Here is a 27,271-nt window from a genome sequence, read left to right on the forward strand (position 1 = left end):
ATCCCCCCACCTTTCCCCAAAGCCAGAGGGAAGCACCAGCGCATAGTAAGCTCCAGAAGACAAGAGGGAGCCCCTTTGTGGGGCTGTGCATATGTGAAACAACTGATCAAGCCAATGTGTGGGGGTTGGCAAAGCTGCACACAAACCCCCTAGGTTGCTCGTATCTGGGGCCACTGGGCCTGCCTGCTGCTGGGGTTCATTCTCAGGGGCGTGGCAGAGTCTGGGTGCACCAGGCCTCTGAGGCATGGTCGTATGGGCAGACCCCTGCCTGGCATGGCTGCCACACACCAGTCTCAGACCCCACCCGGCCAGGCTGCCATAGGAATGACTCAGACCCTGCCTGGCTCCCCTGCTGTGCAAACAGCTCCATTCCCGGGTTCAGGTAGCTGCTGAGCAAAGGGATTTACACTGCCCTCCTGCCAATGATTCGGGCCTCAGACTGGCATATCAGCCCTGCAACCCACTAACCCTCCCTTTGTACCCAGGGGCTGCAGCTGCCCGGCAGCCAGGAAAGCCCAGGCTGCCCAAAAGGCACTGGGGTAGAACCGGGGCTGCTCCGCCTCCCTCCCCAGCCGCCTGTGTGCCAATCTGTGAATGAATCCCAGCTGTGCGCCGAGGCCGCCCCCAGCCTGCGCTTGGCTGGGAAGGGTGCCCGCCAGGCAGGAGGGGCGTGGGGCGAGGCTCCGCCGGGGCATGCACCGACACAGCCCGGGCAGAGCAGCGCGGGGGATCGCGCCTGGCTGCGCTGCGCTGCAAGCGGAAGGGGCCGCGCTTCTCGTGCCCAGGCTGCAGCGGATGCCCCGGCGGGGGGCGGCCCGGCGGCCATGACCCCCGCGGCGGTGCTGAAGGAGGGGGTGCTGGAGAAGCGCAGCGGGGGGCTGCTGCAGCGCTGGAAGAAGAAGCGCTGCCTGCTGACCGAGGAGGGGCTGCGGCTCTTCGAGCCCGGCGGCTCCCGCTGCAAGGAGCTGGGCTTCGCCCACATGCGGGCGGTGGAGTGCGTGGAGTGGAAGCGGCGGCACGTCTACTTCACCGTGGTGACCCACAGCGGCGGCGAGATCGACTTCCGCGGCCCGCGGGAGGAGCCCGGCTGGAGCGCGGAGATCGGCCTGGGGCTGGTGCGCTACCAGAACCGGCTGGCCATGCAGAGCGTGCGGGCCCGGCACGGCGGCGGGGCAGGTGAGGCCGGGCCGGACACCGCGGGGATGGGCGCCCTGGGCTGGCACCAGCGGCGGGGAGCGATCCGTGCCAAGGGCAGCGGGGTGAACCCGGGGCTCAGCCCGCGCTTCCTTGCGTTGGAACCGCCTTGTCCCCGAGGAAGGAAACTTCCCTGGAGGATAACAACTTACCGCTGCTACCAGCCAAAGGGGCCGCCCCTTCAGCGCACCCGAGAGGGGTCTCTGCTGAGTCTCGCCTTCACCCCCTGCTTGTGCCGGGCGTTACCCTGCCCATGCCAAGGGTGATGTGCCAGTCAGCTTGCAATTCCCAGAGCCATCCCAGCCCTCTGTCTCCAGGCCCCGCTTTCCCTCCCTGTTTTCATTGCGGGGCCTATCGCCTGATTTCCTGGGGTGCCCCCAAGTCACCTGGATTTCAGGGGGAGCTGGGGTGCTGCATGTATTTACACTGTGCCAGTCGGGGTCTAGCCTCCCCCAAGGGCCCCTGAGCTGCTGTTTCCTTGCCCGGGTGGGGAGGAATTTCAGTGCCTCTGTCTGGCCTGGAAGGATGGTCCCACCACAGCAGCACTGGGGAGGGGCAGGGGGCAGGTTGGGAGGGGGCCAGGCACAGATCATGTCTCCACCGAGGGCCAGGTGCTGCCTTGAGCTCACAGGGTTTCCGTAGCCTTTGCCTGGAACCTGTCCATGGGCTGATGATCCACTAGCAGAGTCACTCCTCTCCTTGTGCCAGAGCCCTGCTACAGGAGCCCGCCTTCCTTACCCTAATGCTGCTGACCTGGGATCCCAGCTGGCAAGCCCGGTTGTTTCAGGACTGTGTTGCCAGTGCCCTAACTCCCTCCCCCCTGCTTTGGAGATGATGTGCCAGGTCCCGCTGCCTGCCTCCTGGGTATGCTCCAACCTGGGCAGGTGCTGGGGTGGCTGCAGATCCCCTTGGCTGGAGCAGTCCTGAGCTCCACGATGGATTGGAGCGTGGGGGGGAGGCGGGTTGGATGGGAAGCAGCTGGACCTGGCTCCTAGACCCTGCTCCAGCACATGCGCCAATCCCCTGGCTGATTTCTGTGGTGCTGCTCAGGCACTTGGCACCGCTTCCATGAGGGATTGGGGCTGGGAGGGCTGATCCCTCTGCCCAGTGAGTGGGGCAAGGGGCCCCCCAGGCTAGTGACAGCATCCCCAGGATGGGAGAGGTCCCCTCCCAGCATGCCCTGGCCCTCAGGGTGGCCATGGTGACCATAGCGCTGCTGCTGTGGAACTTGGAGCTCTCAAGCTGGAAAACACCCCTGGATCTCTTCTTTGCCCCCACAGCCCCAAAGCAGGGCTTGATCCTGCAGGGTGCCTGGGAGCCCAATTCTCCACTACTCCCTTCCTGTGTTTGGGGCGGGGGGGGGGGGCTTCAAGCCACCTTTGCTTTCCCCCTGGTCTGGGCCTGGCCTGGGCTCTCCATCTGTCCTGGCTCAGGTAGAGCAAGCAATGGCTTATATCACAACCCTGTGTGCCCCCTTCTCAGCTCCTTCCTCTGGCCTAAACCCAAGCTGGGGCCAGATTCTCCCGGATGTAAATAGCTGGAATGCCCCCATACACTTCCCCAGAGTCTATCCCACTTACCCCAGGTCTGAGCTGGGCCCCTCAATGCCCAGATGAGCTCCCAGGTGCCCATGCCAGCCAGTCCCTTGGCCCTGAACTGGGCAGCCACCCTCGCTAACTGGTGCATTCCCTTTGGCAGCGTTCCAGTACGACCCGGCCCCGAGCGGCCAGGCCACAGACCCGGAGGGGCTCAAGGGAAGGACGGAGATGGCGAAGGGGCACTCGCCCACCGGTGGGGAGAATGGAGTCCCTGGCTGTGAGTGAAAGCGGGGCCCTGGCTTCAAGAGGGACAGCAGGCGTTTCAGCGCCAAAGGACCAATGAGCCTGGACCACGTGTGCTGCTAGCTGCTGAGAACCGCCCCCTTCCCTGCAGGGCCATTCCTGCTTCCCAACGGCCATAGGCTGCTGCACTGTTCTCCAAGCTCTCCGGATAGCTTGGCCCAGGGATCCGGGGCCCACTGGCCCAGCCAAGGGCCTGCAGGAGAGGCAGGAAGGGGAGCACCTGGGGGATAAAAGCCTAGGATGAAAGCAAGAACCAAAGCAGGATTGTTTCGTGCTTCATCAGCCTGCTGCTGGCTGGACGCCAGAAGGGACTCAACTGTGCTAGTGAGTGGGGAGCCCATCCTGCCCGCCGGACCTGCCATGGCTCTGCTGCCAAGGCTCAGCCAGGCATCTGTGTGATCCACAGGCGCATCCCTTGGTGACAAGCTGCCCTGTAGCTGAGCTGGTTGGGGCTGCGCTGAACTGGAAGTCAGCTGCCCTACGTCTCTTCTCCTGCAGGACTGGAGTAGCTGGAGATGCAAGCTGAAGATGCTCAATTTCAGCATCCAGAGATTGAGCCTGGTGGGATGTCAGGTGTAGGTGGGGGCGGGTTCCTGAGCAGAGTGATTGTGTGGTGCCGCTCCCCAGTTTGGCTGGGGCCTGTGTGGTGACAGGCTTCAGCGAGAAGGTGCCAGCCTGTCTCAGCTGGTGACCTGTCTGGACAGAGGGGTTGTGAGGACAGCCCCGAATGAATTCCTCCCCTTGTAACAGACGGTGCAAGCGCTCACACACCCTGCCCCACTGGGTCATGCCGGCTCTCCTGCCAGGATGGGGAGTCGCTGCTGTTGGTGTGTCGGGACAATTGACAATGCGGGCACCTGGGCCGCTGACAGCAAAGGGTGGTTTGTGTCCGGAACAGTGCCCATTCCGCACGCTGCTGCTGCTTGGTTTGCGTCTTCACCTTGTGGGGGTTCATCTGGGGTGAACGGAGGCAGGGTGAAGGTCCCCAGAGAGACAGGTCTGACACAGGCAGTGTGCTGGGGAAGTTCTCCCATGCACAGATCTGCCGATGCTCCTCAGTCCTGATTCGCAGCCCCCTGCTATTCCAGCCAGAGGCTCCCCCACATACAGCTCTGCCAATGCCCCTCAATCCTGACCTGAAGCCTTCTGTTTTTCTGGCCCTGGGCTTCCCCCCATCTGCCACAGACCCTCTATTGCACCTGCTGTGCCCATCCTGGGCCTCCATGTGAAGGCCAAGCTGAGTGGTAATTTTGTGACATGGACCAATAAATGTTACAGGGAGAGCTCCTCTGCTGTGATCATTTGTTGGGTGGGGGGTGGCCACCTTGCCCCAAAGAAGGAAGAGAACTGATTGATGGCCCAAAGCAGCCATGTCCTGAATGCTCCTTGTAAAGGGTTTTTTATGTGATTAAAAATGACCGCTGGGGATTGAAACGAAACATTTGAACGAGAGGTGTAACAATCTGAAGGGGAGCACTGGACATGTTCTGTTTTATGGCTTGCACACAGCGAAGTGAGATAAAAGCAAATACTCTTGCTGGAATGTTGCAACGTCCCTCTCCTTTCTTTCTGAGAATTCTTAGTGATAAACCAGAGAGCGACAAAGCAGGCTGCTCCCTGAAGGCAGAGAGGCACAACTCATCCCATCATTTTCTAGGCTGCTTCTCTCCAGGCTGCTGACTGACGCAGATCACACAGCTTCCCTTTGAGGCCCCTAGCCTGCAAGCAGGACCAGGAAATCCCTCAAGCTTAAAGTGATGGCTTGTCCTTTGTAACCAGTTTCCAGTACACCACAGCAAGGAGACCCATGGTGTGTCCCTTGTGCTACAGCAGAGACAAGCCTGGGCTGTGATGAATGCAAAGGGGGCTGCAGGTCACAGACAGACCCAGTGGGTCTCTCTAGCTTCCTCAGTCTGCGCTGCCCTGTCATTGCACAGTGGCCTGGGCTGCTGGACTGCCAGGGAGAAGGAGGGATTCTCAGATGAAGCCTGGGAGCCTGAGATTAGAATCAATGGAGGGTCTCAAAGACCTGAGAGGTGGCAAACAGCTTAGAAATCACAGCAGCAGCACCGACAGGAAGGACTAGTGTGGGGCAGGGAGCCAGCGGGGCTGTGCCCACTCTCAGCCCACTGCCCCCTGGGGTTAGGATTCCCCCCGCGCCAGGCTGTGGCTTCACCGTCAGGATTAGGTGGCATTACAGGGGTGCCCAGGCCCCATGCTGGCCCTGTAGGCAGGGGGAGGCCACCCCCTGTGCAAGGTGCTTGTGCAGTTCCCTTTGCAGGGCTGATAAACCACCACTTCCATGGAGCATCCTCCACCCCATCTACCCTGGGACCTTTCATTGAGGGCCTGGCAGTGAGAGGCCAGTTCCCTAGTGCCAGATGGTTCTTGCCCTGTATGGCATGGCACTCCCTCAGCCTTCCTTATCCTCCTAAGTAACAATGAGGTCTTGGGCCTTGCTGGTGGGAGAGTGGCCGTGGTGGCTCGGGATGTGGTTCGGTGGCTCCCCAGATTGTTCACCAAGTGCCCACAGCCCGGGTGAAGCTCTGGGAAAACACTGGCCCTCAAACCCTGCTCTGCTCCAGCTGGTTTGAGTTTGACACAAGTATTTTGCAAAGCTGTCACAGTCAGGATGAGAACACCTGCCCCCCCATGCTGCTCCAGCCTCACGCAGGAGGGTGTGTGGAACGGGGAAGGGTTAACATCACCCCTCGATGTTCCTGGACCTGGCTGGCTGCAGACCCATCCCTGAGGGGAGACAGTCTGGAGCTCTGCGAGGCAGCCCTCCAGAATGCAGTGGGGAGACAGCCTAGAACGCAGAGAAGTTGCAGCCTGGAACCCTGTGGAGGGAGGGTGGAACCCTGCATGAGCCTGGAACCCCATGGGGAGACAAGCAGGGTTTCTCTGTGGCCTGTGCTGCTCTGGGCACTTGCTGTTCGTTGCGGCTTTGCTGCTGTGGGTTTTGCAGGGACCAGTTTTCTAGGCTTTTAAAAAACACGTTCAAGCATCTGGTTCTCGCTCTGTGTCTGTAAAACACAGCTCTGAGGTATGTGCTGCCTCTGTCCAGGGCTCCTTCTCTCCAGCTGCTCCTGGCAGGCATGTTGTTTATGGGCTGAGCAGGAAGGACGTGGAGCGCGGCACTGGCAGGTACGAATGTGGGCCAAGGTGCCAGCTCCTTATCAGAGGCAGGTTCCTCTGGAATGGGATGCATACCTCCAGAGGGGTCACTCCCCCAAGGGAGGTGTGGGTGGGTGAGACTATCTGCACCAGAACTGCAGGGGACGGGCTCCATGCATGTCCGGAGTGAAGCCAAGGCTTGCGCTGACCCCTATGAGCTGCAACGGGACCAAGGTGTGAGGCAAGACTCATGCCTCTTGTGTGCTCTCGTCGCTCCCCTTGCTCCTCCCGCTCGGCTGGGATGGGCGTGAATCACTCAGCCCTGGAAGGAGATGGAGGTGCACGCTCTCAGCTATTTCCAAAACAGAGTGAGTCTGTTGGTGAAACACGGGCATTTCCACATCCCGTCTGCTGGCCCCTAAGGATGTGGTCGGTGCACAGCTGGGCTCAGCTCCTCATGGTATCCACGACTGGGGGTGGTTCCTCGCCCCCTGGGGTCCCTGTAAACTCACTGCCAGCTGGGGATGGGGCACTAGAGCAGGCCCAGGGGCCTCCCATTAGGAGCTCAGGTTCACTCTCTGTGCCTGTACCTGGGCATGTCCTGCACATTCTGCAGCTGGGACTCTGAACCAGACCCCATTATGGCTTCCTCAGTGCTGCCAGCCCCACTCATGCCCTCTGCAGCGCCTCAGTGTCACAGCCGCAGGCCTGAGTGTGTGATAGGCATTCTCCTCAGCAAAGGCCAGTGACATACATGCACATAAGCCAAGTCGGGCACACACTTCCTGGGAGGGGACAGGTCCCCCTCTGCACGCAGCCTGTTTTCTTGCTGTCAGTGTGGAGAGCTAGTGGAAGGGAGGAAACACATGCAGTGTGTCACCAGCTCTCATGATTTTTTTTGTCAGTCTTGCAATATTTAGCATTTTGCCTAAAGCCCCAGCTCCCGGAGTCATGGGAGTGAATGAGGATCTCGGCTCGCATTTAACAACAAAGCCTCCAGTCCTGGTTGCAGAGGGAAAGCTGGAAAACATGACCTAGGAGGCAAAGAAACAGAACCCAACATTTTTACAAACTCTCCTGATTTTTAAGCTAATCTGGTGTTTTGGGGCCTGATTTAGGAGTTGTGAATGCTTGGGGCTGGGCATGCTGCAGGGGTCACACTCCACAGGGGTGTGAATTCCCACATGCTCCTCAATAGGTGGAGGGCAAAAGCTTTATTTGTGTCTTCACCTTCGATCTGGGACAACACCCTGTTACAACATGACAAGCACCTCCCCATCCCTGGTCAGGAAGCAGGGCCTGCAGCAGAGCCAGCCTGGGGCAACCTAACAAGCACACCTGGCCTGTAGCAGGCTGCCTGATTGGCTGCCCCACCGGATTGGTTTGAAGAGTCAGCGGACTGGCTCCTAAGCCCAGCCACAGCAGATGTTCAGTGGCTGCTCAAAGCACTTGCCTACGGTTGCAATAGCTCCTGCGCCTGTTGCCCCCAGCCCTGCTCCTGCCTTTATCTCACTCCTGACCCTCAGCTCTGATTTCTGACTCTAGCTCTGACCCTTGGCTGCTGACTCCTGCTCTAACTACTAGCCCTGACTGCCCAAGTCCCGGTGTCTTATACCGCCCCCACAGGTACCCAGCTATACAGACAGGGAAAGCACAGCTGGAAAAGCTATCCCCCCATTCACACTAATGCTCCGCAATCCCCTGCACCTGTGCTCTGACTCCTAGCCATTCTGGGACTCTGTAAAGCTAATGGGGCCTTTCTTACCTCCCCGCCCAGTCGGACTGTGAACAGACTTCAGGTCTAAGCTGCAGCATCTGACTAAACCCACTCAGGGCTGGATTACCCAATAGGCAGACTAAGCACATGCTTAGGGCACCAACAAAGCATCTAAGTAATCATCATGGGAAAAATCAGAACTTTGTTAGACTTCCTTACACTCCACTCCACACTCTTCCCCCGTTTTCCTGTTCTCTTTTTATTATTTATCCCCACGTAAACCAGGGGGGCGTCCTACTAACGTAGATAGAAATAATGTGAGAAAATCAGAGACTGTAACTGATCATCCTACTCCTGGGTAGTAAAACAGACATTGTTCTAGAAGGTGTGGATATGTCAGAGACTGAACCTGCTCATGCTGTAAATAATAGGAGAAAAGATCCTGGTATGTGGGTTGATTTCAGTACCGATGATGTAGCTTGCTGGATAGATCGTGGACCAAATGACTGTCAACACCACACTGGGCCATTTGAGAAATCACGTCGGACTTCTACCAATGGCAAACAAACAAGATATTGTCCTCAAAGAATATTTTTCGGCATGAAAGCAAATGGTGAGAAATACACTCAGGAATGGCTACTGTATTCACCATCAACAGGGTCTGTGTACTGTTTTGTTTGCAAACTTTTGCATATAAACCTTCAACATCCCGGTTTGGTGCGATGGATTTAGTGACTGGTGGAATAGTGTTTTAATTGAACAACATGAAAATAGCACTACTCACAGAGATTCAATGTTGACATATTTAAATCGAAGACAGGGCTTTGGATTGACACAAAAATTGGAAGAACAAATTAAAGGGGAGTGTGAATACTGACAACATGTCTTGCAGCGTGTTATAGCTGTTATTCAAACATTAGCTGAATGTGGTCTGCCTTTCTGGGGATCAAATGACACATTTGGATCATTGCAGAATGGAAATTTCTTGGGATTGTTGGAGCTTGTGGCTCAGTTTGACCCATTTTTAGCAGGCCATATCTCAAAATATGGGAATGCTGGCAAAGGTAACCCATCATACTTATCCAAGACAATATGTGATGAACTCATTGGTCTAATGAGTGACAAAGTTCGTTCAGCTATTGTGGATGAAATAAGTACTGCTGAGTACTTCTGTTTATCTGTCAACTCTACACCTGATCTTTCACATATTGAGTATTGTACTAAGATCTGTGTCTCCCACAGAGGGAAAACCAGTTGAATGATTTATAACATTCCTCAGTTTGAAAAGCCACACTGGTGAAGAAATAGTGCAGTACTGCACTATCTGTGCCAAGTTTGCAAAATAGATTTCTCAAAGTGCAGAGGTCAATCTTCTGACAATGCTGCCAACATGTCAGGGCGTTATCAAGGAATGCAGAAGAAGCTTTTAGAACAGAACAAATATGCCATATTCATACCATGTGCTGCACACTCTCTCAATCTTGTTGGCCGCAGTGCTGTTGATTGTTGTCCGGTGGCAGTAAGGTTTTTCTCAACAGTTCAGTTACTTTATACATTTTTCTCTGCCTCAACACACTGATGGGCAGTTGTTAAAACATATTTGGGCAATGGTCATGTGTTGAAATCTCTTTCTAATACTCGCTGGGAGGCACATGCAGTGGCAACAAGTGAAATTCTGGAGTCCTACTCAACGATTGTGGATGCATTAGACAGTATAGCTGAAGACCAATCACAAAAGGGAGAAACTATACGAGAGGCAGAAAACATTGCAAACGATGCAAGAACTAGAGTTTGTATTCATGTTGACCATGTGGAATGAAATTTTACAACACTTTTACCACACAAGTCAAGCTCGCCAAGAAAAAGATTTGGATTTGAAATCATGTGCAGACGTCTGACAATTATTAGCAGACCACTTACTCACTTTGAGGAATGATTTAGAAATATTTGAAGACATATCAAAAGATATCTTGTTTGATACTAACTACAAAGAAGCGCAGTTCTGCAAGTGAATCAGGAAAAAACAAGCGAAAGATAGCAGTGCAACAGAAACAGCATTGACTCCTAGAGACAAATTTCACGTATCTACTTACTACCCTATAATCAGGGGCGGCTCCAGGCACCAGCGCACCAAGTGTGTGCCTGGGGCGGCAAGCCACGGGGGAGGCACCTACCGGTTGCTGTGAGGGCAGCAGTCAGGCTGCCTTTGGCGGCATGCCTGCAGGAGGTCCACCGGTCCTATCACTTCAGCGGCATGCCCTTGGGCTTGCCGCCGAATCCACGTTACCAGCGGACCTCCCACGGGCATGCCTTCGTAGTCTGCCTGACTGCCATGCTTGGGGCGGCAAAATACATACAGCTGCCCCTGGCTATAATTGATACACTTGAAGCTCATATGAAAAGGAGAAGTGAAGTGTACAAAGAAGTATCAAGTAGATTTTCTTTTCTAAACAATACGGACTTATCTGACAAACAATATTCACAAGGTTCCCAAAAGCTAGTTGACTCATACCCTGTTGACTTGAACATGAATCTCTGTGGAGAAGTATGGCAGTTCCACTGTTATATGCGCGCAAAGTTTAATGAAACAGGAAAAATGAAATTCAGTCACATTGATCTTCATTACACAATATTGAAAGGCAGAATACAATGTGCATTTCCAAATGTAGAGATCACACTATGTATTTTTCTAACATTGATGATTACTAACTGCTCCGCAGAACGGTCTTTTTCTCAGCTGAAAACAATAAAAAACCCTCAGAGAACAACAATGTGTCAGGACAGACTTGATTCACTTTCCCTATTGTGTATGGAAGCGGACATGCTTCGTTGAGTCAGCTTCGATGAATTTATCCGGAATTTTGCAACCAGAAAATCTAGAAAGAAGCTATTTTAATTTCAGCATACATGTAAGTTTTGTGTCATTTCGAAAAATAAAATTTTATTTTATGGTATAGTATTGTTTTTATTTTGAATTACATATTGGGGGGCACCATCAGGGCCGGCTCCAGGGGTTTTGCCACCCCAAGCAGCCAAAAAAAAAGAAAAGCCACCATCGCGATTGCGATCCCGATTGGTGGCAATTCAGCGGGAGCAAGGGACCCTCCGGCGAATTGCCACCGAATACCTGGACGTGCCGCCCCTCTCCAGAGTGGCTGCCCCAAGCACCTGCTTGCTAAGCTGGTGCCTGGAGCCGGCCCTGGGCACCATAATCTTTTCAGTGCTTAGGGCCTCTAAAAGTCTTAATCTGGCTCTGAACCCACTCCACAAATCCCCATTTGCTAGGAAGAGTCTCTAGCAGGAGAGGCTCAGGCAGTGCCCCCAGCCTCCCACACTAGCTGCCTCTGTCTCCGCGGTTCTCTTTTCAGAGAGCTGTGCCAGAAGCTGGAAAGAGGCTGATGCGCAGACGGGCAGCCATTGCCATGAACAAGTGAAAAAGACAAATGGGTGATAAAAGGGACAATTAAGAAAAAGAGCAAAGTGAATGGGTGGGGACTGCACTGCTGGGTGCACTATAATCCTGATCTGCCCTGAGACACCCTCCCACCCTGCCGCAGGTCTGCTGCTGCTCCTCGATCTTGACCCCCCAGCCCGCTCCCCCCTTGCTATTCCTATTTTGGAGTCTCTCCTGAGCAGAGACCAGATGCTGCAAAAACAAGAGGAGGTTTGTTGGATGTAGACAGACACCAGGGACTTGGAACGAAGCCCCAGACATATTTAGTGGTGGGGCTGACCCAGGAGAGGAGTGGTTAATATCCCAGCATGCTCTGGAGCGCATTGGGCGTGGGTGAGCGGTTGAGATCATTTTACTTTCTGCCTTTGGGGGCTGAATTTTAATATACAGCTTCAGAAGGAAAGGTCACCAAGTGTCTGCAGTGAGCACGCAGCAAGGTCGTCCCAGGCAGGCTGCTGCTGACCATGCACAGGGGAGGGGCCTACTCCAGCCACACCAGCCCCTTATACTGGGCTAGACTGCGATCAGCCTCATGAATCCTGTGAGTAAACCCACACGGCACATAGGGAAACCTCACACAGAACTCTGACCCCAAACAGAGACACCACACAAGCCCCAGTTCCTGGAGTCAGGTGAATCAGTGAGAATCTCAGCTTGCATTTAAAAAAACCAAGTGAGTTTCCTACTGTGGTGGTTGTGAAGAAAAGCTGGATATGGGACCTGAGTGGGACCACACCCTAAAGGATCAGACACCAGAAGGCAAAGAAAAAGAGCCCCAAAGATGGTGTTAAAATCTCATGATTTTTAAACCTGTTTTGTGATTTTTGATGGCTTTGGGCTGGCAATAATGAGGAAGCTCAGAGGCCGCCACAAAAGCAAAGAAAACACTTACTAGAACTTTTCTGAACCCTATCCGCCTTTCACTGGTTAATTCCAGTGGGTGGTTTGATGTAGCCATCAAGTAGCGAGGCCTTAGAGGAGGCAAAGAGCTACTGAAAGATTAATTCAGGGATCACAAAAGGAGGCAGGGGCCGGCAATACTGGCTGTATCTGTTAAATGATCAGCAGGGAGAGAGTTTGCAACACTGAAGTTCAAAACATCATCAGTAGGTTTCAGAGTTAAAAGCCACAGCGATGAACAAAGACAAATTACAAATGCTTCTTTTAGCATTAGTAGAACTACAGTGATATAAAGCCAGTGTAAGGGCTGGTCCACACTAAGAAGCGGGGTCGAACTAGGGTACGCAAATTCAGCTACGTGAATAGCGTAGCTGAATTCGAAGTACCCTAGTTCGAACTACTCACCCATCCAGACGCCGCGGAATCAAAGTCCGCGGCTCCAAGGTCGACTCCGCCACCGCCGTTTGCAGTGGTGGAGTACCGAGTCATCGCGCGCTCCAGAGTTCGAACTATCGCGTCCACATTAGACGCGATAGTTCAAATTCCGAGAAGTCGAACTCACCGCGTCGACCCAGCTGGTAAGTGTAGACTAGCCCTAAGAGTGTCATGGACTCACAGATTGTGCCCACTCTTGGCCCCGGGTGGTCCGTGGGCGGTGCCCCTTCCAGTGTGACAGCCCTTCTCGGGGGTCCACTCTGTCTCGGGGTCAGGCCCCTCCACCTCCTGGAGCTGCACCTCTCTGAGCCTTAGCACGTCTGTCTCTCTCCGTGGGCCCCCTCAGGGAGTCCACTCGCTCTGGACCCCCCCAGGTCTCCACCCCCGAAGGGGTTGGTACAACCCTGTTCTCTAGACCAGAGCGACTCTCAGCCAGCGTAAAACAGGAGGGTTTATCGAGCGTTGAACAGAGCCCAGGAAACTCTCCGGGCCTCAGGCCTGGCCTCCCTCAGCACAGCACATCCCAATCTCCTCTACATCCAGGTGGGCTCTGCCTGCCTCCTCTCTCCAGCCCAGAACCCCCCTGCTTCCCAGCTGGGCATCTGATATCGGGCCCCAAGCCCCGCCTCTGTCCATTGGCTTCTCTCCAGGTAAACAAGGTTATAAACAGGGTGGCCTGGGCCTCCTCTCAGCCCTCCTCTGTCCCCTTCTGGCTGGAACCGGCTGGTCAGGTCACTGGGGTCCTCTCTTCACAGCCCATTGTCCTCCCACTGGCCAGAACCGGCTGCGACTCCTGAGCTGGATCTCCACATCACCGGGTCACCAGTCGCTGGGGTCTCCATCCTCTAGGCCATCGGCTGGGGTCCCAAGTTCCCTCTCTGGTCCTCTGTAACAGCAAACTCCCTCTCCCCTCACCTCGTTAAACCAGTAACACCCGGGGACACTGAGTCCCACTCCCTCTGCGTGCAACCCACTGGAAAACATGGAAAAACCAAGAAAACCCCCCACTTTGTCACAAAGAGACATCAGAAACAGGCCTGGTATTCCTTGCAGACATCACTGCATCAGTGTCACGACGGATGGTTTTTTTTGCAACCTAAAGGTCAAGAATCTTTGGACCTGATTCTCCTCTCACGCTGGTGTAAACCAGGAGTAACTAGTGGCTCTATTCCACTCCTGGGGTCATGGGAACAGCATCCTAATTCTGTCCAACCCCAGCAGGAGGCTCCTTCCCCAGGCACTGGCTCTGGAGCCCTGAATTCTGCCCACTATGCTCCAAAACTAGCTCCCTGTGCTGGGTGTACAACCCTCACACCGGTACGGAGAGGGTTAAGGGGAACTGGGGAGCTGAGTTAGTGCATCTGGAGGCACAGAGAAGGGGTGTGAGCTCAGTGAAGAACAAGACCCAGCTGGGGAGGCTCTGGGGACTTGGCAAGGCTTGCAGAGTGAAGTGAGTTGGAGTGGTTGGCCTGGACAAGGGCAGGGAGCCAGCCCTGTGGGTCTGCATTCCAGGGTGGGAATGGGCCAGGGACAGGCTCCAGGGAGAAGCCCTGGGAGTAGCTGATCCAATGGCGTGAGGAGGCCAGGAGGAGCAGAAAAGGGTGGATTGCTCACCAGCATTGGAGTGGACGCTGATTGGGGTAGGATGTTGAGACCCCGGAAGGAGTGGGACGCATGTGAGCTGGCTAGAGTGTCAAGGCTGGGGACCGACTGGCTAAGCAGCAGATCTGCAGAAAAGGACTTGGGGATTACAGTGGACGAGAAGCTGGATATGAGTCAGCAGTGTGCTCTCATTGCCAAGCAGGCTAAGGGCATATTGGGTTGTAGTCGTAGGAGCATTGCCAGGCCAGCAGATCGAGGGACGTGATCATTCCCCTCTATTCGGCACCGGTGAGGCTACATCTGGGGTACTGCGTCCAGTTTTGGTCCCCCCACTACAGAAAGGATGTGGACAAATTGGAGAGAGTCCAGCAGAAGACAACAAAAATGATTAGGGGGCTGGAGCACATGACTTATGAGGAGAGGCTGAGGGAACTGGGATTGTTTAGTCTGCAGAAGAGAAGAATAAGGGGGGATTTGATAGCTGCTTTCAACTACCTGAAGGGGGGTTCTAAAGAGGATGGATCTAGACTGTTCTCAGTGGTGGCAGATGACAGAACAAGGAGTAATGGTCTCAAGTGGCAGTGGGGGAGGTTTAGGTTGGATATTAGGAAACACTATTTCACTAGGAGGGTGGTGAAGCACTGCAATGGGTTACCTAGGACGTGGTAGAATCTCCATCCTTAGAGGTTTTTAAGGTCAGGCTTGACAAAGCCCTGGCTGGGATGATTTTGTTGGGGATTGGTCCTGCTCTGAGCAGGGGGTTGGACTAGATGACCTCCTGAGGTCCCTTCCAACCCTGAGATTCTATGATTCTAAGTGGCTGCAGACTGCTGGAGTCCAGAGGGGCTGCCATGCTAGTTCTCGCCACAAGGAGGCACCCTAGGACAGTGGGGTTAGTGTTCTGGACTAAGGATTGAGACAGATGTGAATCTGGCTCAGCCCAGTAAAGACCCCAGGCTGGATCATCAGCTAGAGTAAACTGCTGTTGTTCCATGTGCTCCAATGGCCCCTTTACCCCGGTAGAGCATCTGGGCTCAGGGCCTGGTTTGGAAGCCCTGAGAACACAGGGTGGGGAGACTCTCGCTGGGGCCTTCTGGGATTCTGTCTAAGGAAAACATGGATAAACTTTTGCTCTATCCCTCCCCCTTCCCCTTCCTCTGCCCTGCGGGAACCTTTCCCTGAGTCAGCTGCCTGGCGGTAAATCTCTCACCCACGCAGACAGCTGCGCCTCAGCAGGGAGCCGCCATGGGTTTAACCCTTTCCCAGATAGGATGGAAGGAAGGAAGGAAAAAACACATGGAAAAATTAGGGACAAGGCTTTATTTTAAGGGACGTTCCAGGGACACGCCATTTCCCTTGGCATAGCATGTATTTTTCTCTCAAATGTACACTTCGGCTGCCCTCAAGTATACAGGGCAATGATCCTAAACCTCAATGGAATGTTTAAAGTTGTACTGATCAGTTACATCTTAAAACCAGGGATGGTGGTCACCCTATGGCACAAATCAATGAAATAAGGGACTCCCCCTTACAACAAGGGCCGGGTGGTCACGCTATCCCTAGGCGCTGCTGGCTGCAGAGGGAGGATCTGGATGGGGGAGGTTGGTCCCTCCTCTGTTCCAGGGCTCTGCTGCACCCAGGCTGGGCTCCAGGGTCCTGTGCTGGTAAAATGCCAGGGAGGGGGTGAGGGGCTCAGTGCACTGGAGCTCTGGCTGGAGTTCAGAGCTGATGCTGGTCTGGGTCGGGGATGTGGTGTGCGGAGCTCAGGCTGAGAGCAAATTGCCTGAACAAATGTCCAGGCAGCGCCTGCTGCTGGTGCTGCCCTTGCCCAGGGCGTGGGCTCTCAGCAGCTGCATCCAGACAGGAAGTTTGGGGTTTTCCTTTGGCGGGGAGGGGAAATCTCTCCTGTTAGCCCCTTACAAAGCCTTTGCTCCTGCTGCAGCCTGCTCTGTGCATGTCTGCAGGCTCAGGTGGGGCCTGCTGTTCTGGAGCTGCCCAGGGTATGACTGTAACCCAGGGAGAGGGTGGGGTATATTCCCTCCCCCCCGGGATGTGGCTGGATCAGGAGCCCGGTGAGGGGCTATGGGGGTCTCTGACCTGGAGGCTGCTGGCTGGGAGCACAGCCAACGGCATCCCCATGAGAGTCCTGGTAGGTGCTTGTGGGGAAGCAGCTTTGGAGCAGGACTTTTGTCTAGGTCCCAAGGACAAGTGTCCACATTGATTCCCCTCCCCCACCCCGCCCATGCTGGCAGGCACAGCAGAGAGACCAAGGATTGAATAGGTCATGGATACCAGGCCCCCAGCTCCTGGGCCATAGGCAGGAGGGATCACGGGGACCTGAGCTGGCCCAAGTTGCCCCTGTTCTGTAGCTAAGCAGAGCCCAGCCCTGTGCCCCTAGCGCCTCTTGCCAATGCTGAAGTGACCCTCAGAGATAGAAAGATGGTGGCTTAGTGACTTTCAAAGGGGAGGCCCTGTATCTGTCTCCTGCTGGGTCTTTTGAGGCATGCCCTGGGGCACAGGGGCCATAGCCCCCCACCCTTGCTGCACATGCAGCATCTTCCCAGCAAAAATCTCTGCTAACTGGAGAAGACATTTCCCACCAACAGCAGAAAATGGATACCAGCGTGGAAAGCAACACAGGCCCTCATCTGGGCAGTGCCTGGAAACAATCTCGGCTCACACAACTTGGCAAGTTATTCCCGTTCCTGCCCTGCTGCGGGGGGTAGGCTCCGGCTGCGAGGGGCACTCAGTGACATGGTGTGGCCCCTTCCATACCTGTGGAACCCTGGCCAGGATTTAGGGACACCTGACACGGTGCCCATGAGAGAACCACAGAGCCTGTCTGTGTCCAGCTGCCTCAGTCACGAATCCCCTCCATGCACTGTGAAGTCCTGCCCGTGCCGGCAGTGCCAAGCCTCGGTGGGGCAGCGAAGTCCTTCTGCCAGGATTGGGGCAATAGTCTAATGCCTCTGACATTTGGCATGCATGGACCGCTTGCTTTGCTAGGGCACTTGAGCCTTGAAATGGCTAAGGAGTCAGGGTATGTTAACCTCTCCAGCAACAGGCTCTGATCTTGGGAATGAGCTGGAAGGTGCCCTCCGGTGACTAATGGAAAACCTGCAGGCTTCACCTGCTTTATCGAAGGGCTTCATCTTTTATTTGCAAAGCAGCCAAAATTGTGGCAAAAGCACACCAGGGGGTGGTAGCCTACTGCTTAAAGTCCTCACACTGGGCGCCAGATGAGGAGGAGGGAAGAGGTTGGGGCAGGGAGGGAGGAGGAAACTCAAAACTATCTGGGGAAACCTTCCTTGCAGTGTGATCTCTGCCATAGGCCGTAGGATAGTTTCCCAAGGAAGGGCTAGAAGAAACCCCAAGGCTTGGGACTTTTAAAAGGAGAGTGGACAAAACATGCCATAAGGATCAGCCCTGCACTGGCTTTTTCTCCTGGAACTTCTGTAATTCCATCCCACTATTCTGGGAGTACAAGTTCTGGATGGTACTAAACACTTGGTACCTGGATCCCTTTGCACTGTTCTTGTGAATTGATGCACTGCCCTGATGTGCAGCTCCTACTGGACCAATAGTGCAGATCCTGCTGTTAGTACAGCTGTTTGCAGGTGCCCTTATGTTTGCTGAATCCTTACTCTCAGGGATTGAGTGCATCCCCGCTATACTGTGAACATGCATCCTGACACTGCTATCCTGCTGTGTGGATCCCAATGTGCTTGGACTGTGAATTTTTGGCATGTACACATGACTATATTTATCTCATTGTGCTGGTAGTGCTGGTTCCCTGGTGTAATGATGACATTATGTTAGGAATATGAAGTCTTAAAATAGCGCCTGGGTGTGATGATCGCTGTGGGTTGTTCATATGAATCCTGCATTTTTGTAGGCAGTGTTATAACCCTGTTGGTCCCCGGATATTAGAGAGACAAGGTGGGGGAGGTGATATCCTTTATTGGACCAGCTGCTGTTGGTGAGCGAGACATGCTCTGGGGCTTTCACAGAGGTCTCCTTCCAGAGGAAGAGCTCTGTGTAAGCTCAAAAGCTCAATCAAAGATATTACCTCCCCCACCTTGCCTCTCTAATGTGAATCCTGGCATTATGGCCCTGTTGGGTGCATCTTAATCTACAGAGAGCACGAATCTTGGCCACTAGATGCTAGTAGCCTGCTGTTTAGATCTTACTCTACTCGGAGCCCAGGAATTTTAATTTTGGCACGTGTATCCTGATGCCAATCCATGAAGCTGGTGGAGTTGGCACTAGGCAGAGCACAGTGCTGGCCTTATGGGTGGGCGTTGTGGGCAAGAGGCAAGGAGCGGGGTCTGGGGTGTAAGACCATGGAAGGGAGCTCGGGGAAAGGGGCGGGGGGGGGGCAGCAATGTTCGTGCTATAATGATACCTTACATAGTATAATGTGGCTACCTTGTGTAGTCTGGTTATTTAGGTTACAGCTGTACTCTGGGATGTTTAAGTCGTATTTTCATTCCTCCGCCACTTCGGCCTTGCCCCCTGCCCACTTTTATAAAGGTTCCGGTGCCAGCTGTTGTCCCACCCCGAGATTGCTTTCAGAGCACCCAAGAGCCAAAATTAGCCAGTGACAAAGGAGAACTGCAATTCCCTCCTCCCCTCCCTCCCATCTGCGTGAGTGACCCAGCCAGCAGCAGGAGAACCAGGAGCCAGACAAAAGGACTTGCTCTTCTTAAAGACATCATTTGTTCCAGTCTCAGTTTTCCTCTGCTGAGTTCCAGGAAGGGGGGTGAAGCAGGGGGGAGAAAGGGAGTGATGATAACAGCACCTGGTGGGAAGGCTTTTTTCATAGTGTGACAAAGGTGCGTGAGCATCGTTATGGCCCATGTTACATATGGGGACACTGAGGCACAAGAAGGGGAAGTGATTTGCACCAGGTCACCCAGGGAGCCAGTGGCAGAGCAGGGAAATGAACCCAGGGAGTCCTGACTCCTAATCCCTTATTGGAATCACTAGTCTCTGAATATGCCGTGCTCCCAAAGCATCACAGCTGTCCCAGAACCCATCCCGACAAAGAATGTAGCAACTGAGCAGTGTTCTCAGCGCCTGCAGCAAAAAACACAACAGAGAAAGCCCTAGAGTAGCTAAAACAGCGAGGAGTCCTTGTGGCACCTTAGAGACTAACACATTTATTTGAGCCTAAGCTTTCATGGGCTAAAACCCACTTCATCAGATGCATGGAGTGGAACATACAGTAGGGAGGTATAAATACACAGCACATGAAAAGATGGGAGTTGCCTTACTGAGTGGGGGGGTCAGTGCTAATGAGGCCAATTCAATCAGGGTGGATGTGGATGTTAATAAGAAGGGGTGAGTATCAACAGAGGGAAAATTATGTTTTTTAGTGACCCAGCCACTCCCAGTCTTTATTCAGGCCTAATTTGATGGTGTCAAGTTTGCAAATTAATTCCAGTTCTGCAGTTGCTCATTGGAGTCTGATTTTGAAGTTTTTTTGTTGAAGAATGGCCACTTTTAGGTCTGTTATTGAGTGTCCAGGGAGATTGAAGTGCTCTCCTACTGGTTTTTGAAAGCTTATGGCCAAATAAATGTGTTAGTCTCTAAGGTGCCACAAGGCCTCCTCGTTGTTTTTACTGATACAGACTAACATGGCTACCACTCTGAAACCTAGAGTAGCTACTAGCCTAGGGCTTAGGGCCCTGGGATGTAGGGAACAGGGTCTGTGTCTGATCTGCAGCAGGCTCTCTAGCTCTCTCCCATGTCAGGTGAGTATCCTACCCACCAGGTTATTGGCTATCCCCAGGTGGGGCGCTCAGAACAGAAGTTCCATCAGGGACCTAAGACATTTTCCCAACAACAGCTTTGTCAAAATCGCCACGTTTCTGTGACGTTTCAGGGTTGAGGAAGTGGGATTTTCCAGCACAAAAACGTCCCCTTGAAAAATTCCCAACCGGTGCCAGCACTCAGCATCGGAGCAGCACTGGGGGGCCTCTCTTCTAAACACAGGCAAAGCGCTACCTGGGGGCAGGCAGGCATTGGGTTAATTGTACATTTGTCAGCGGCTAACGCTGCGGGAGAGGACGGGGTGGGGGGGCGTAAGGATTCCAGGAGGCAGCTCAGGGTAGATCCAACATACACGAACTCTGTCACACTGGCAGTAAGGAAGGGATCATCTCAGATAATGCCTAGTGATCCACCAACACATAGGGAACTGCTATGTGAGCTGGGGCTGCCCTGCAGCATACCTGTGTGCGAGTCCTTTGCAGGTGACCAAGGTCCCAGCTGGTCCCTGGCTGTGCCCACCCATCTGGCTTTCTTCCTTATACCTCACTGCCTTTAACCGGAATTCCCTCCTCACCCCCTCTGCTGTGCTGTAAGTTAGGCTCCACTTTGGCTGCTGACTCCCCACCCCAGAGGTAGCTGCATCATGGTCCTGTATGTACATATGCTGGGAAAGGCTGTGGGCTGAATGGCATTGTGTCAGTCTCAGATTACTCATTATGCACAAGGCAAAGTGCTGCTGTGCTGACACCTGAAGCGCCTGGGAGATGAGGGACGAGGATGAGGGTTTTGCTTTCTCCTAAGGGAAAATTGGTAAATTCCTCAAGCCATACAGGAATGCTCAGAGCCCTGTGGGAAGAGGTCAGGTTTGACTACAGCCCCACTGTGGGAACACACACATAAGGCTATTTGAAACAGGCAAAATGGGAGTGATTACAGCATTTCCTGGGCAATGATTAACTCCAGCCTGTGTCCACTAGCCGCTGACATGGCCATTCCCACAGGGAACGCGGTGTAATCCGCCAGCCCCTGCCTCCAAGGCACATAGTGGAAGTTGATTCTAATCACAGGAAATCATTAACAGCCCCTTAATTCACAGGCACACACAGCCTGCGCCCCCACTGGGCCCTGTCTGACAGGGAAGCGAGATGTGATGCAACCCTAGCCGGTTCCAGCCACTGGGGGAGGAAAAGGCCATATTACAGGCCCCAAGAGTGCCCCATACAGGGCCGGCTCCAGACCCCAGCGCGGCAAGCACGCGCGTGGGGCGGCCCTTTCCCGGGGGGGCAGCAGGCTGGGCCGGCAGACCTGCCGCAGTCATGCCTGCGGGAGGTCCACCGGAGCCCCGGGAGGACCGGACCTGCCACAGGCATGACTGCGGAGGGGTCACTTGTCCCGCGGCTTGGCTGGACCTCCCGCAGGCATGCCTGCGGCAGCTCAAGCGGAGCCGCCGGACCTGCGAACCGTCCGCAGCCGCGGGAGGTTCAGCCGAGCCGCGCGACCAGCGGACCCTCTGCAGTCATGCCCGCGGGAGGTCCGCTGCTCCCGCGGCTCCGGGGCGCCTCCCGCGCATGACTGCTTGGGGCGGCCAAAAAGGTAGAGCCGCCCCTGGCCCCATACCATCTCTGAAGCCCTAATCCAGAGCCCACTAAAGTCAGTGAGAGCATTTCATAGACTTTAAGGTCAGAAGGGACCATTATGATTGTCTAGTCTGACCTCCTGCACAACGCAGGCCACAGAATCGCACCCACCCACTCCTGTAACAACCCCCTGACCTATGTCTGAGCTATTGAAGTCCTCAAATTGTGGTTTAAAGACTTCAAGGTGCAGAGAATCCACCAGCAAGTGACCCGTGCCCCACGCTGCAGAGGAAGGCGAATAACCCCCAGGACCTCTGCCAATCTGCCCTGGCAGGGAGCGTGAATCCCTCTGCACCTGTACAGCACCTGGCACAATGGGGACCTGGAGCCTCTGGGTGCAGCCGTCATATTGTAATGGGTTACCCCGCCCCCGATAGCTTCGGTGGGTGTGGTTTGAGAGAGAGGCTAGAGGCGTAATCTGCAATAGCCAATGGAAGTCCTCCTGGAGGCACGGGGCCATATGATTCGCTGTTTCCCAGGATCCAGGCAGCACCGGTACATGTGCAGTTACACCTGTTTTCATACCAGTGATGATTGGTCCAAAGAGTTGCTCTGAAAAACATGTTCTTGGGTATCCTCCGCTTTGTCCGCATCTCGTTTATCCAATCAGAGCGCAAGAATGATACCATCACCCTGAGGTGACCAGTCAGGATGGATTCACAGCAGGCTGACTCAGTGGCCAAAGAAAGGGAAAGATCAGCAACAAACCATTCACCCAGCTCATTCACTCAGGTAGTGTAGTGAGTGCCTCCTGGCTTTGAAGGATGACCTACCCTCATTTCTGAGCTGTTAGGACAAGCACACTCATCTGGATGGGAGCTTGGTTCGCACCCCTCTCTAGGGAGATAGAAATGTCAGGTCATTCCCAGACAGAGGAAACCACGGCTGCAGATCAGTGCCAGGCCCCTGGTGCCGCTCCGAATGGAAAGTCTTGCACAGCTGGACAGACACTGATGATCGAGCTAGAGAAATTTAATAACCATCTACAGAATCCCACTGCGGGGAGAGAATTCGCTATCGGTGGGCACCTGTCCTCCATGGACTCTGGAGGTTTGCAGGGCCATTTCTTTAGATCCTGGTTGAACTTCTTTTTTCAGTCTTAGATCCACCTTAGTTCATCTCTTGGCGTCCTTCTTCTCCATTCCACTCTGTCTTGAAGCAGTTTCTTGGCTACTCCTCAGGTAATCAAATCCTTTGGTATGACACCCCTCCAGCTAGGGTTGGGTGTTCCAACCCTTCTCTTACCCTCCACTTCCAAGTTTAGCACCTTATTTCCTGTATATTTTTTCTTCTTGGACCGCCTCCATCCAGAATGATGCAGGAGTCTGCGCAGTAGCACTCACGTGAGGGTGCTACGTGTTGCTGATTGAACTTCTGTAGGACTCAGTTGGTTTCATCCCTGATTAGTTCACAGCAGGTCTCCAGGAGGCTGGAGATTGTATAAAACATGGACGGTGTGTCCCCTCCTGATCCAGGTTTCCCCACCATCACCTCAGGTTGGAAGGTGGGAGCCCACCTCCAGATTCTGGAAGTTCCCGCTCCCCCTTCCCCTTCCCCAGGGCTCATCTGGAATGTTAGAGAGACAGCAGAGCCAGGTCCTACCCCTGAATGCTTGAAAGGGGAAATCTAGATTCCCCCAGCCCCCTGTGCCGCATGGGATCTCTGACCACAATGTGATCTCAGCCCTGCATTTGTTTGGCCACTGAGAGGCCAGACCTATCCCTTGGTGCCTGTCCCTACCCAGCATGCCCATCCCATCCCACCCACACCAGGTGTTAGGATCCATCAGTGCAAAGGCCCCCTTCCCCACCTAGACAGACAGATAAACCCCACCTCATCTCTGTGCCATCCCATTTGCTGTCCCCTCCCCTCTATTTCTCTCCCAGCCCTTCTCCTGATGGGTTGAGCAGGGGAGCCCGCAGATTAGCAGGAGGGTGGGTAATTTTCCAGCCTGAGACCTTTTAGGGCGCAGACCGTTGTCTCTCAGGGGGACAGACCCAAGTCCCCACAGCCAGGTGAGAGTCCAGGACTGTCAGTGCAATCACAGGGAATCAGATCCAGCCCTCCTTGGGCATCGCCACTGGGTGGGGAACCGAGCTCAGGTCTCATGCTGCCATGGCCCGGCTCTCCGGAGACTTCCTGCGCTGAGGACATGCTGAAATCCTCCCCTCACTGCTCTAGCTGTGATGCTGCTCCACCAGTGCCACTGGGAACCCCACCAAGTTGCCAGCAATGTGAGTGCTAACATAGACAGGCCCTGGTCTTATAATCCCCCTGCTCTGAACGGCCCCTGGTCACTCTCTGCATGAGCACGCCTTCCGCCACTAGCATTTCTGGACTTCCGGGCCCGTGAGACCAACCAGGTGTGTGCTTGCCCTGGGCTAGTCTTTGGACACCTGCCCAGCACGTGGTCTGGCGTGGCCACCAAAGCTCTAGACACTGAGCACACCAATGGCACCAGCTCTGAAGTGGGGGCTTTCAAGGCTCCTGAAGGAGTCAGGCACCCAAAGGTCCAGTGAAATTCGACTAGCGCCCAACTATCCCCTAGGCTGCTCAGATAGTCCCAGCCTGACACGGAGCAGACGTGAGGCAGTGACGTCGAGGTGTCGGGCTGGCTCTCGCATTTCCAGACCTCTGAGCCAGCCCCCTCCAACAAAGAGCTCATTTGACCGTCCCCACTGACCTTTACAAAGGTACCTCGGCTTCCCAAAGTGCCAGGACAGACTTAGAAACAACAGCTGAGCTTTTGTTGTCTGTAAAGATAGCCTCTTGGAGAGCATGCCTCCAATTCGCCCATCCTCCCCACCCCCAGGGCCCTGCTATTTACACAGCCAGCTCTGAAATGTCAAGGGAGATTAGACAACACTCCCAGATGCCCCCTTTGTGTTATAGGAGGCTCCTAGGTGAAGGTGCCTCTCCAAAGAGGCAGAATGTGGGGTCCAGGCTCTCAGCCTGTTCACCGAGGGGTACAGAGACACAGGTGGCTGATTCATCTCCCTCAGATGAGCAGCACAAAATCTACAGGGGAGAGAGATTGGGGGGAGAAACGAGGTGGGGCAAAGGGACCCACACTTTTGGGTGATCATCCCAGCGCTATTCCTGAAGTAGAGACAGGCCCAGACCAAACCCCCACATCCAAACAGTCCAAAGCATTGGGGTTTTCTGAGTCCAGACTGAGCTCTGGCTCTAACAGCTTTCATACATTCCAAGGTCAGAAGGGACCATTGGGATCATCTAGTCTGACCTCCTGCATAGCACGGGCCAGAGAACTTCTCCCAAATAGTTCCTAGAGCAGAGCTTTTAGAAACAAAACATCTAACCTTGATTTTAAAATTGTAAGTGATGGAGAAACCCAGGATCCAGGCAGCCGATGGGCATGTGCCAGAATGCTCACAAATCCCAGTTTCCCCAGTGTTGGACCAATGATGATTTGTCCAAAGAGTTGCTCTGGAAAGCACATTATTGGGTGTGTCAACATCTCATTTGTCCAATCAGAGAGCAGAAGCGAGGTGACCAATCAGGATGGACTCTTGGTACATTTGGAACAATGGTTAATTATTTAATTTGTTAAAAATTTACACTTTATTTCCAGCCTGAATTACTCTAGCTTCAACTTCCAGCCGTTGATATGTTAGACTTTTCTCTGCTAGACTGAAGGGCTCATTATTAAATATTTGATCCCCATGTCAGTGCTTATAGATTGTAATCAAGTGACTCCTTAACCTTCTGTTTGTTAAACTAAATAGATTGAGCTCCTTGACTCTTTATCACTAGAAGGCAGGTTTTCTAATCCTTTAATCATTCTCGCGGCTCTTCTCTGAACCTTCTCCAATTGATCAACATCCTTCTTGAATTGTGGCCACCAGAACTGGACACAGGATTCCAGCAGCGGTTGCACCAGTGCCAAATACAGAGGTAAATCACCTCTCTGCTCCTACTTGAGATTTCCCTGTTTATTCCATGATCATCCCAGCTGTGCTCATGAGCTAGAGACAGCCCCAGAGCAAACCCCACAAACAGCCCAGAGAACTGGGGTTCTCCGAGTCCAGACTGAGATCTGGATCTGAGTTTTACAGCTTCAACCTACTGTCCTTCTTCTAGACCTTAGTATACTGACCCAATCCATCTAGAGCTCAGTACAGGGGCGGCTCTAGACATTTCGCCGCCCCAAGCAGGGCGGCATGCCACGGGGGGCGCTCTGTCGGTCACCGGGAGGGTGGCAGGTGGCTCCGGTGGACCTCCTGCAGGCGTGCCTGTGGAGGGTCCGCTGGTCCCACGGCTTTGATGGGCCACCAGAGCCGCGGGACCAGCAAACCCTCCACGGGCACGCCTGCGGGAGGTCCACCGGAGCTGCCTGCCGCCCTCCCGGTGACCAGCAGAGTGCCCCCCACAGCATGCCGCACCAAGCACGCGCTTGGCATGCTGGGGCCTGGAGCCGCCCCTGGCTCAGTAGATGGGCCTAGCTAATCTAAATCATTTCTAAGGGGCAGATTTTCACAAGAGTTTAGCTCCCAGATAAGCACCAAAATAAAATTTGCCGAAGTGTTGAGTACCCAACGTGCACCCAACATGCCAAACTCTGATAATGTGGACACTTATTTAGGGCCCTAAATGTAAGTTGAATCGGTGCTTTGGAAAAGCTGGTGCTGTATTGCCTGGGCTGAAGGAGGCAGGATACTGGGCTAGATGGGCCATTCCACCCTGGCAAATCCTCCGAGTGTGATTCGGGAGTGTGGTGAAAATAGGTGACAGGGCCCATAACTGGGTTGCTCTTGTTCCTGTCAGGAGTGGGAGGCAGTTCACTGTTGCTGACACAACCCTGAGCCTCCCTCCTGCTCTTAACACCAGCGTCTGAGACTGTGCATCACAGCCACTACCATTAGCTTTATTGATCGATCAGCTGAGCGGGTGTTGACCTATAGACCCTGTACATGTATCTATTAGGGATAATTGATATGCAGGATACATATATCATTTAGATACATACAGCTGTTGAGGATACATTTGTCATTCTGAAGGGGAAACAAGATACTTTGTGCTATATACTTTGGAAACATTCATGGGAACACAGCTGCATATACTGGCCAACATATACTTGGGGAGCCAAAAAAAACTGATAAGCAAAATAGTTGACATAGGTAAATACACGGCCTTCAGTCTAATGAGTTCTGTAAGCTTTCCAACACGGTTTGGGCAAGCATAGCATAACTTTGGTTTACTCAGGCCTAATACAAAAAGGCTTCATTAGCACTATGATTTTCCAACATTTGAGAATACTCACCAAACCTTTTGGCTGAGTTTTCACACTTTGAGGCCAACAAAAAAAAATTTATTAAGTCCCACATGCATCCTTCCCATGGACCCAGCAGGATTCCAAATGCTTGGAAGGAGCACTGTAAATGTACACACTTCCACCCAGAAAGTGTCCAAATATGTTTCCATGACCACAGATCAGATGGTATTTCAGATGTGTCTGTAAGGGCAGTGGGCCAAGTCTGGTACTCAAGATTACTCCAAATGGCCATCAGCTGGTCATTCAGGAAATCCTGGATTTCTAAACATACTAGATCCCACTGCAATGCCTTCCCAGCCTCAGTGA

The 27,271-nt window shown here is 53.7% G+C and overlaps 1 protein-coding gene across 1 annotated transcript; it reads left to right on the top strand.

Annotated features, from left to right (window-relative positions):
• The first annotated feature begins 519 nt into the window (after positions 1-519).
• PHLDA3 (pleckstrin homology like domain family A member 3) lies at positions 520-4,578 on the top strand. The gene is made up of 2 exons (XM_039537709.1): positions 520-1,176; positions 2,893-4,578. The coding sequence occupies exons 1-2, from the start codon at positions 825-827 to the stop codon at positions 3,015-3,017; spliced, it is 477 nt and encodes a 158-aa protein (XP_039393643.1). The 5' UTR covers positions 520-824; the 3' UTR covers positions 3,018-4,578.
• The last annotated feature ends 22,693 nt before the right edge of the window (positions 4,579-27,271 follow it).

Source organism: Mauremys reevesii, linkage group 4 (assembly GCF_016161935.1).
Source record: "Mauremys reevesii isolate NIE-2019 linkage group 4, ASM1616193v1, whole genome shotgun sequence".
Classification (NCBI taxonomy): domain Eukaryota; kingdom Metazoa; phylum Chordata; order Testudines; family Geoemydidae; genus Mauremys; species Mauremys reevesii.

What these genes read in the sequence shown, in the direction of transcription:
- PHLDA3 (XM_039537709.1), top strand. Translation starts at nt 825, where the DNA reads ATGACCCCCGCGGCGGTGCTGAAGGAGGGGGTGCTGGAGAAGCGCAGC. An exon ending in CCGGCACGGCGGCGGGGCAG is followed by an intron (nt 1,177 to 2,892) that starts GTGAGGCCGGGC and finishes TCCCTTTGGCAG; the next exon opens with CGTTCCAGTACGACCCGGCC.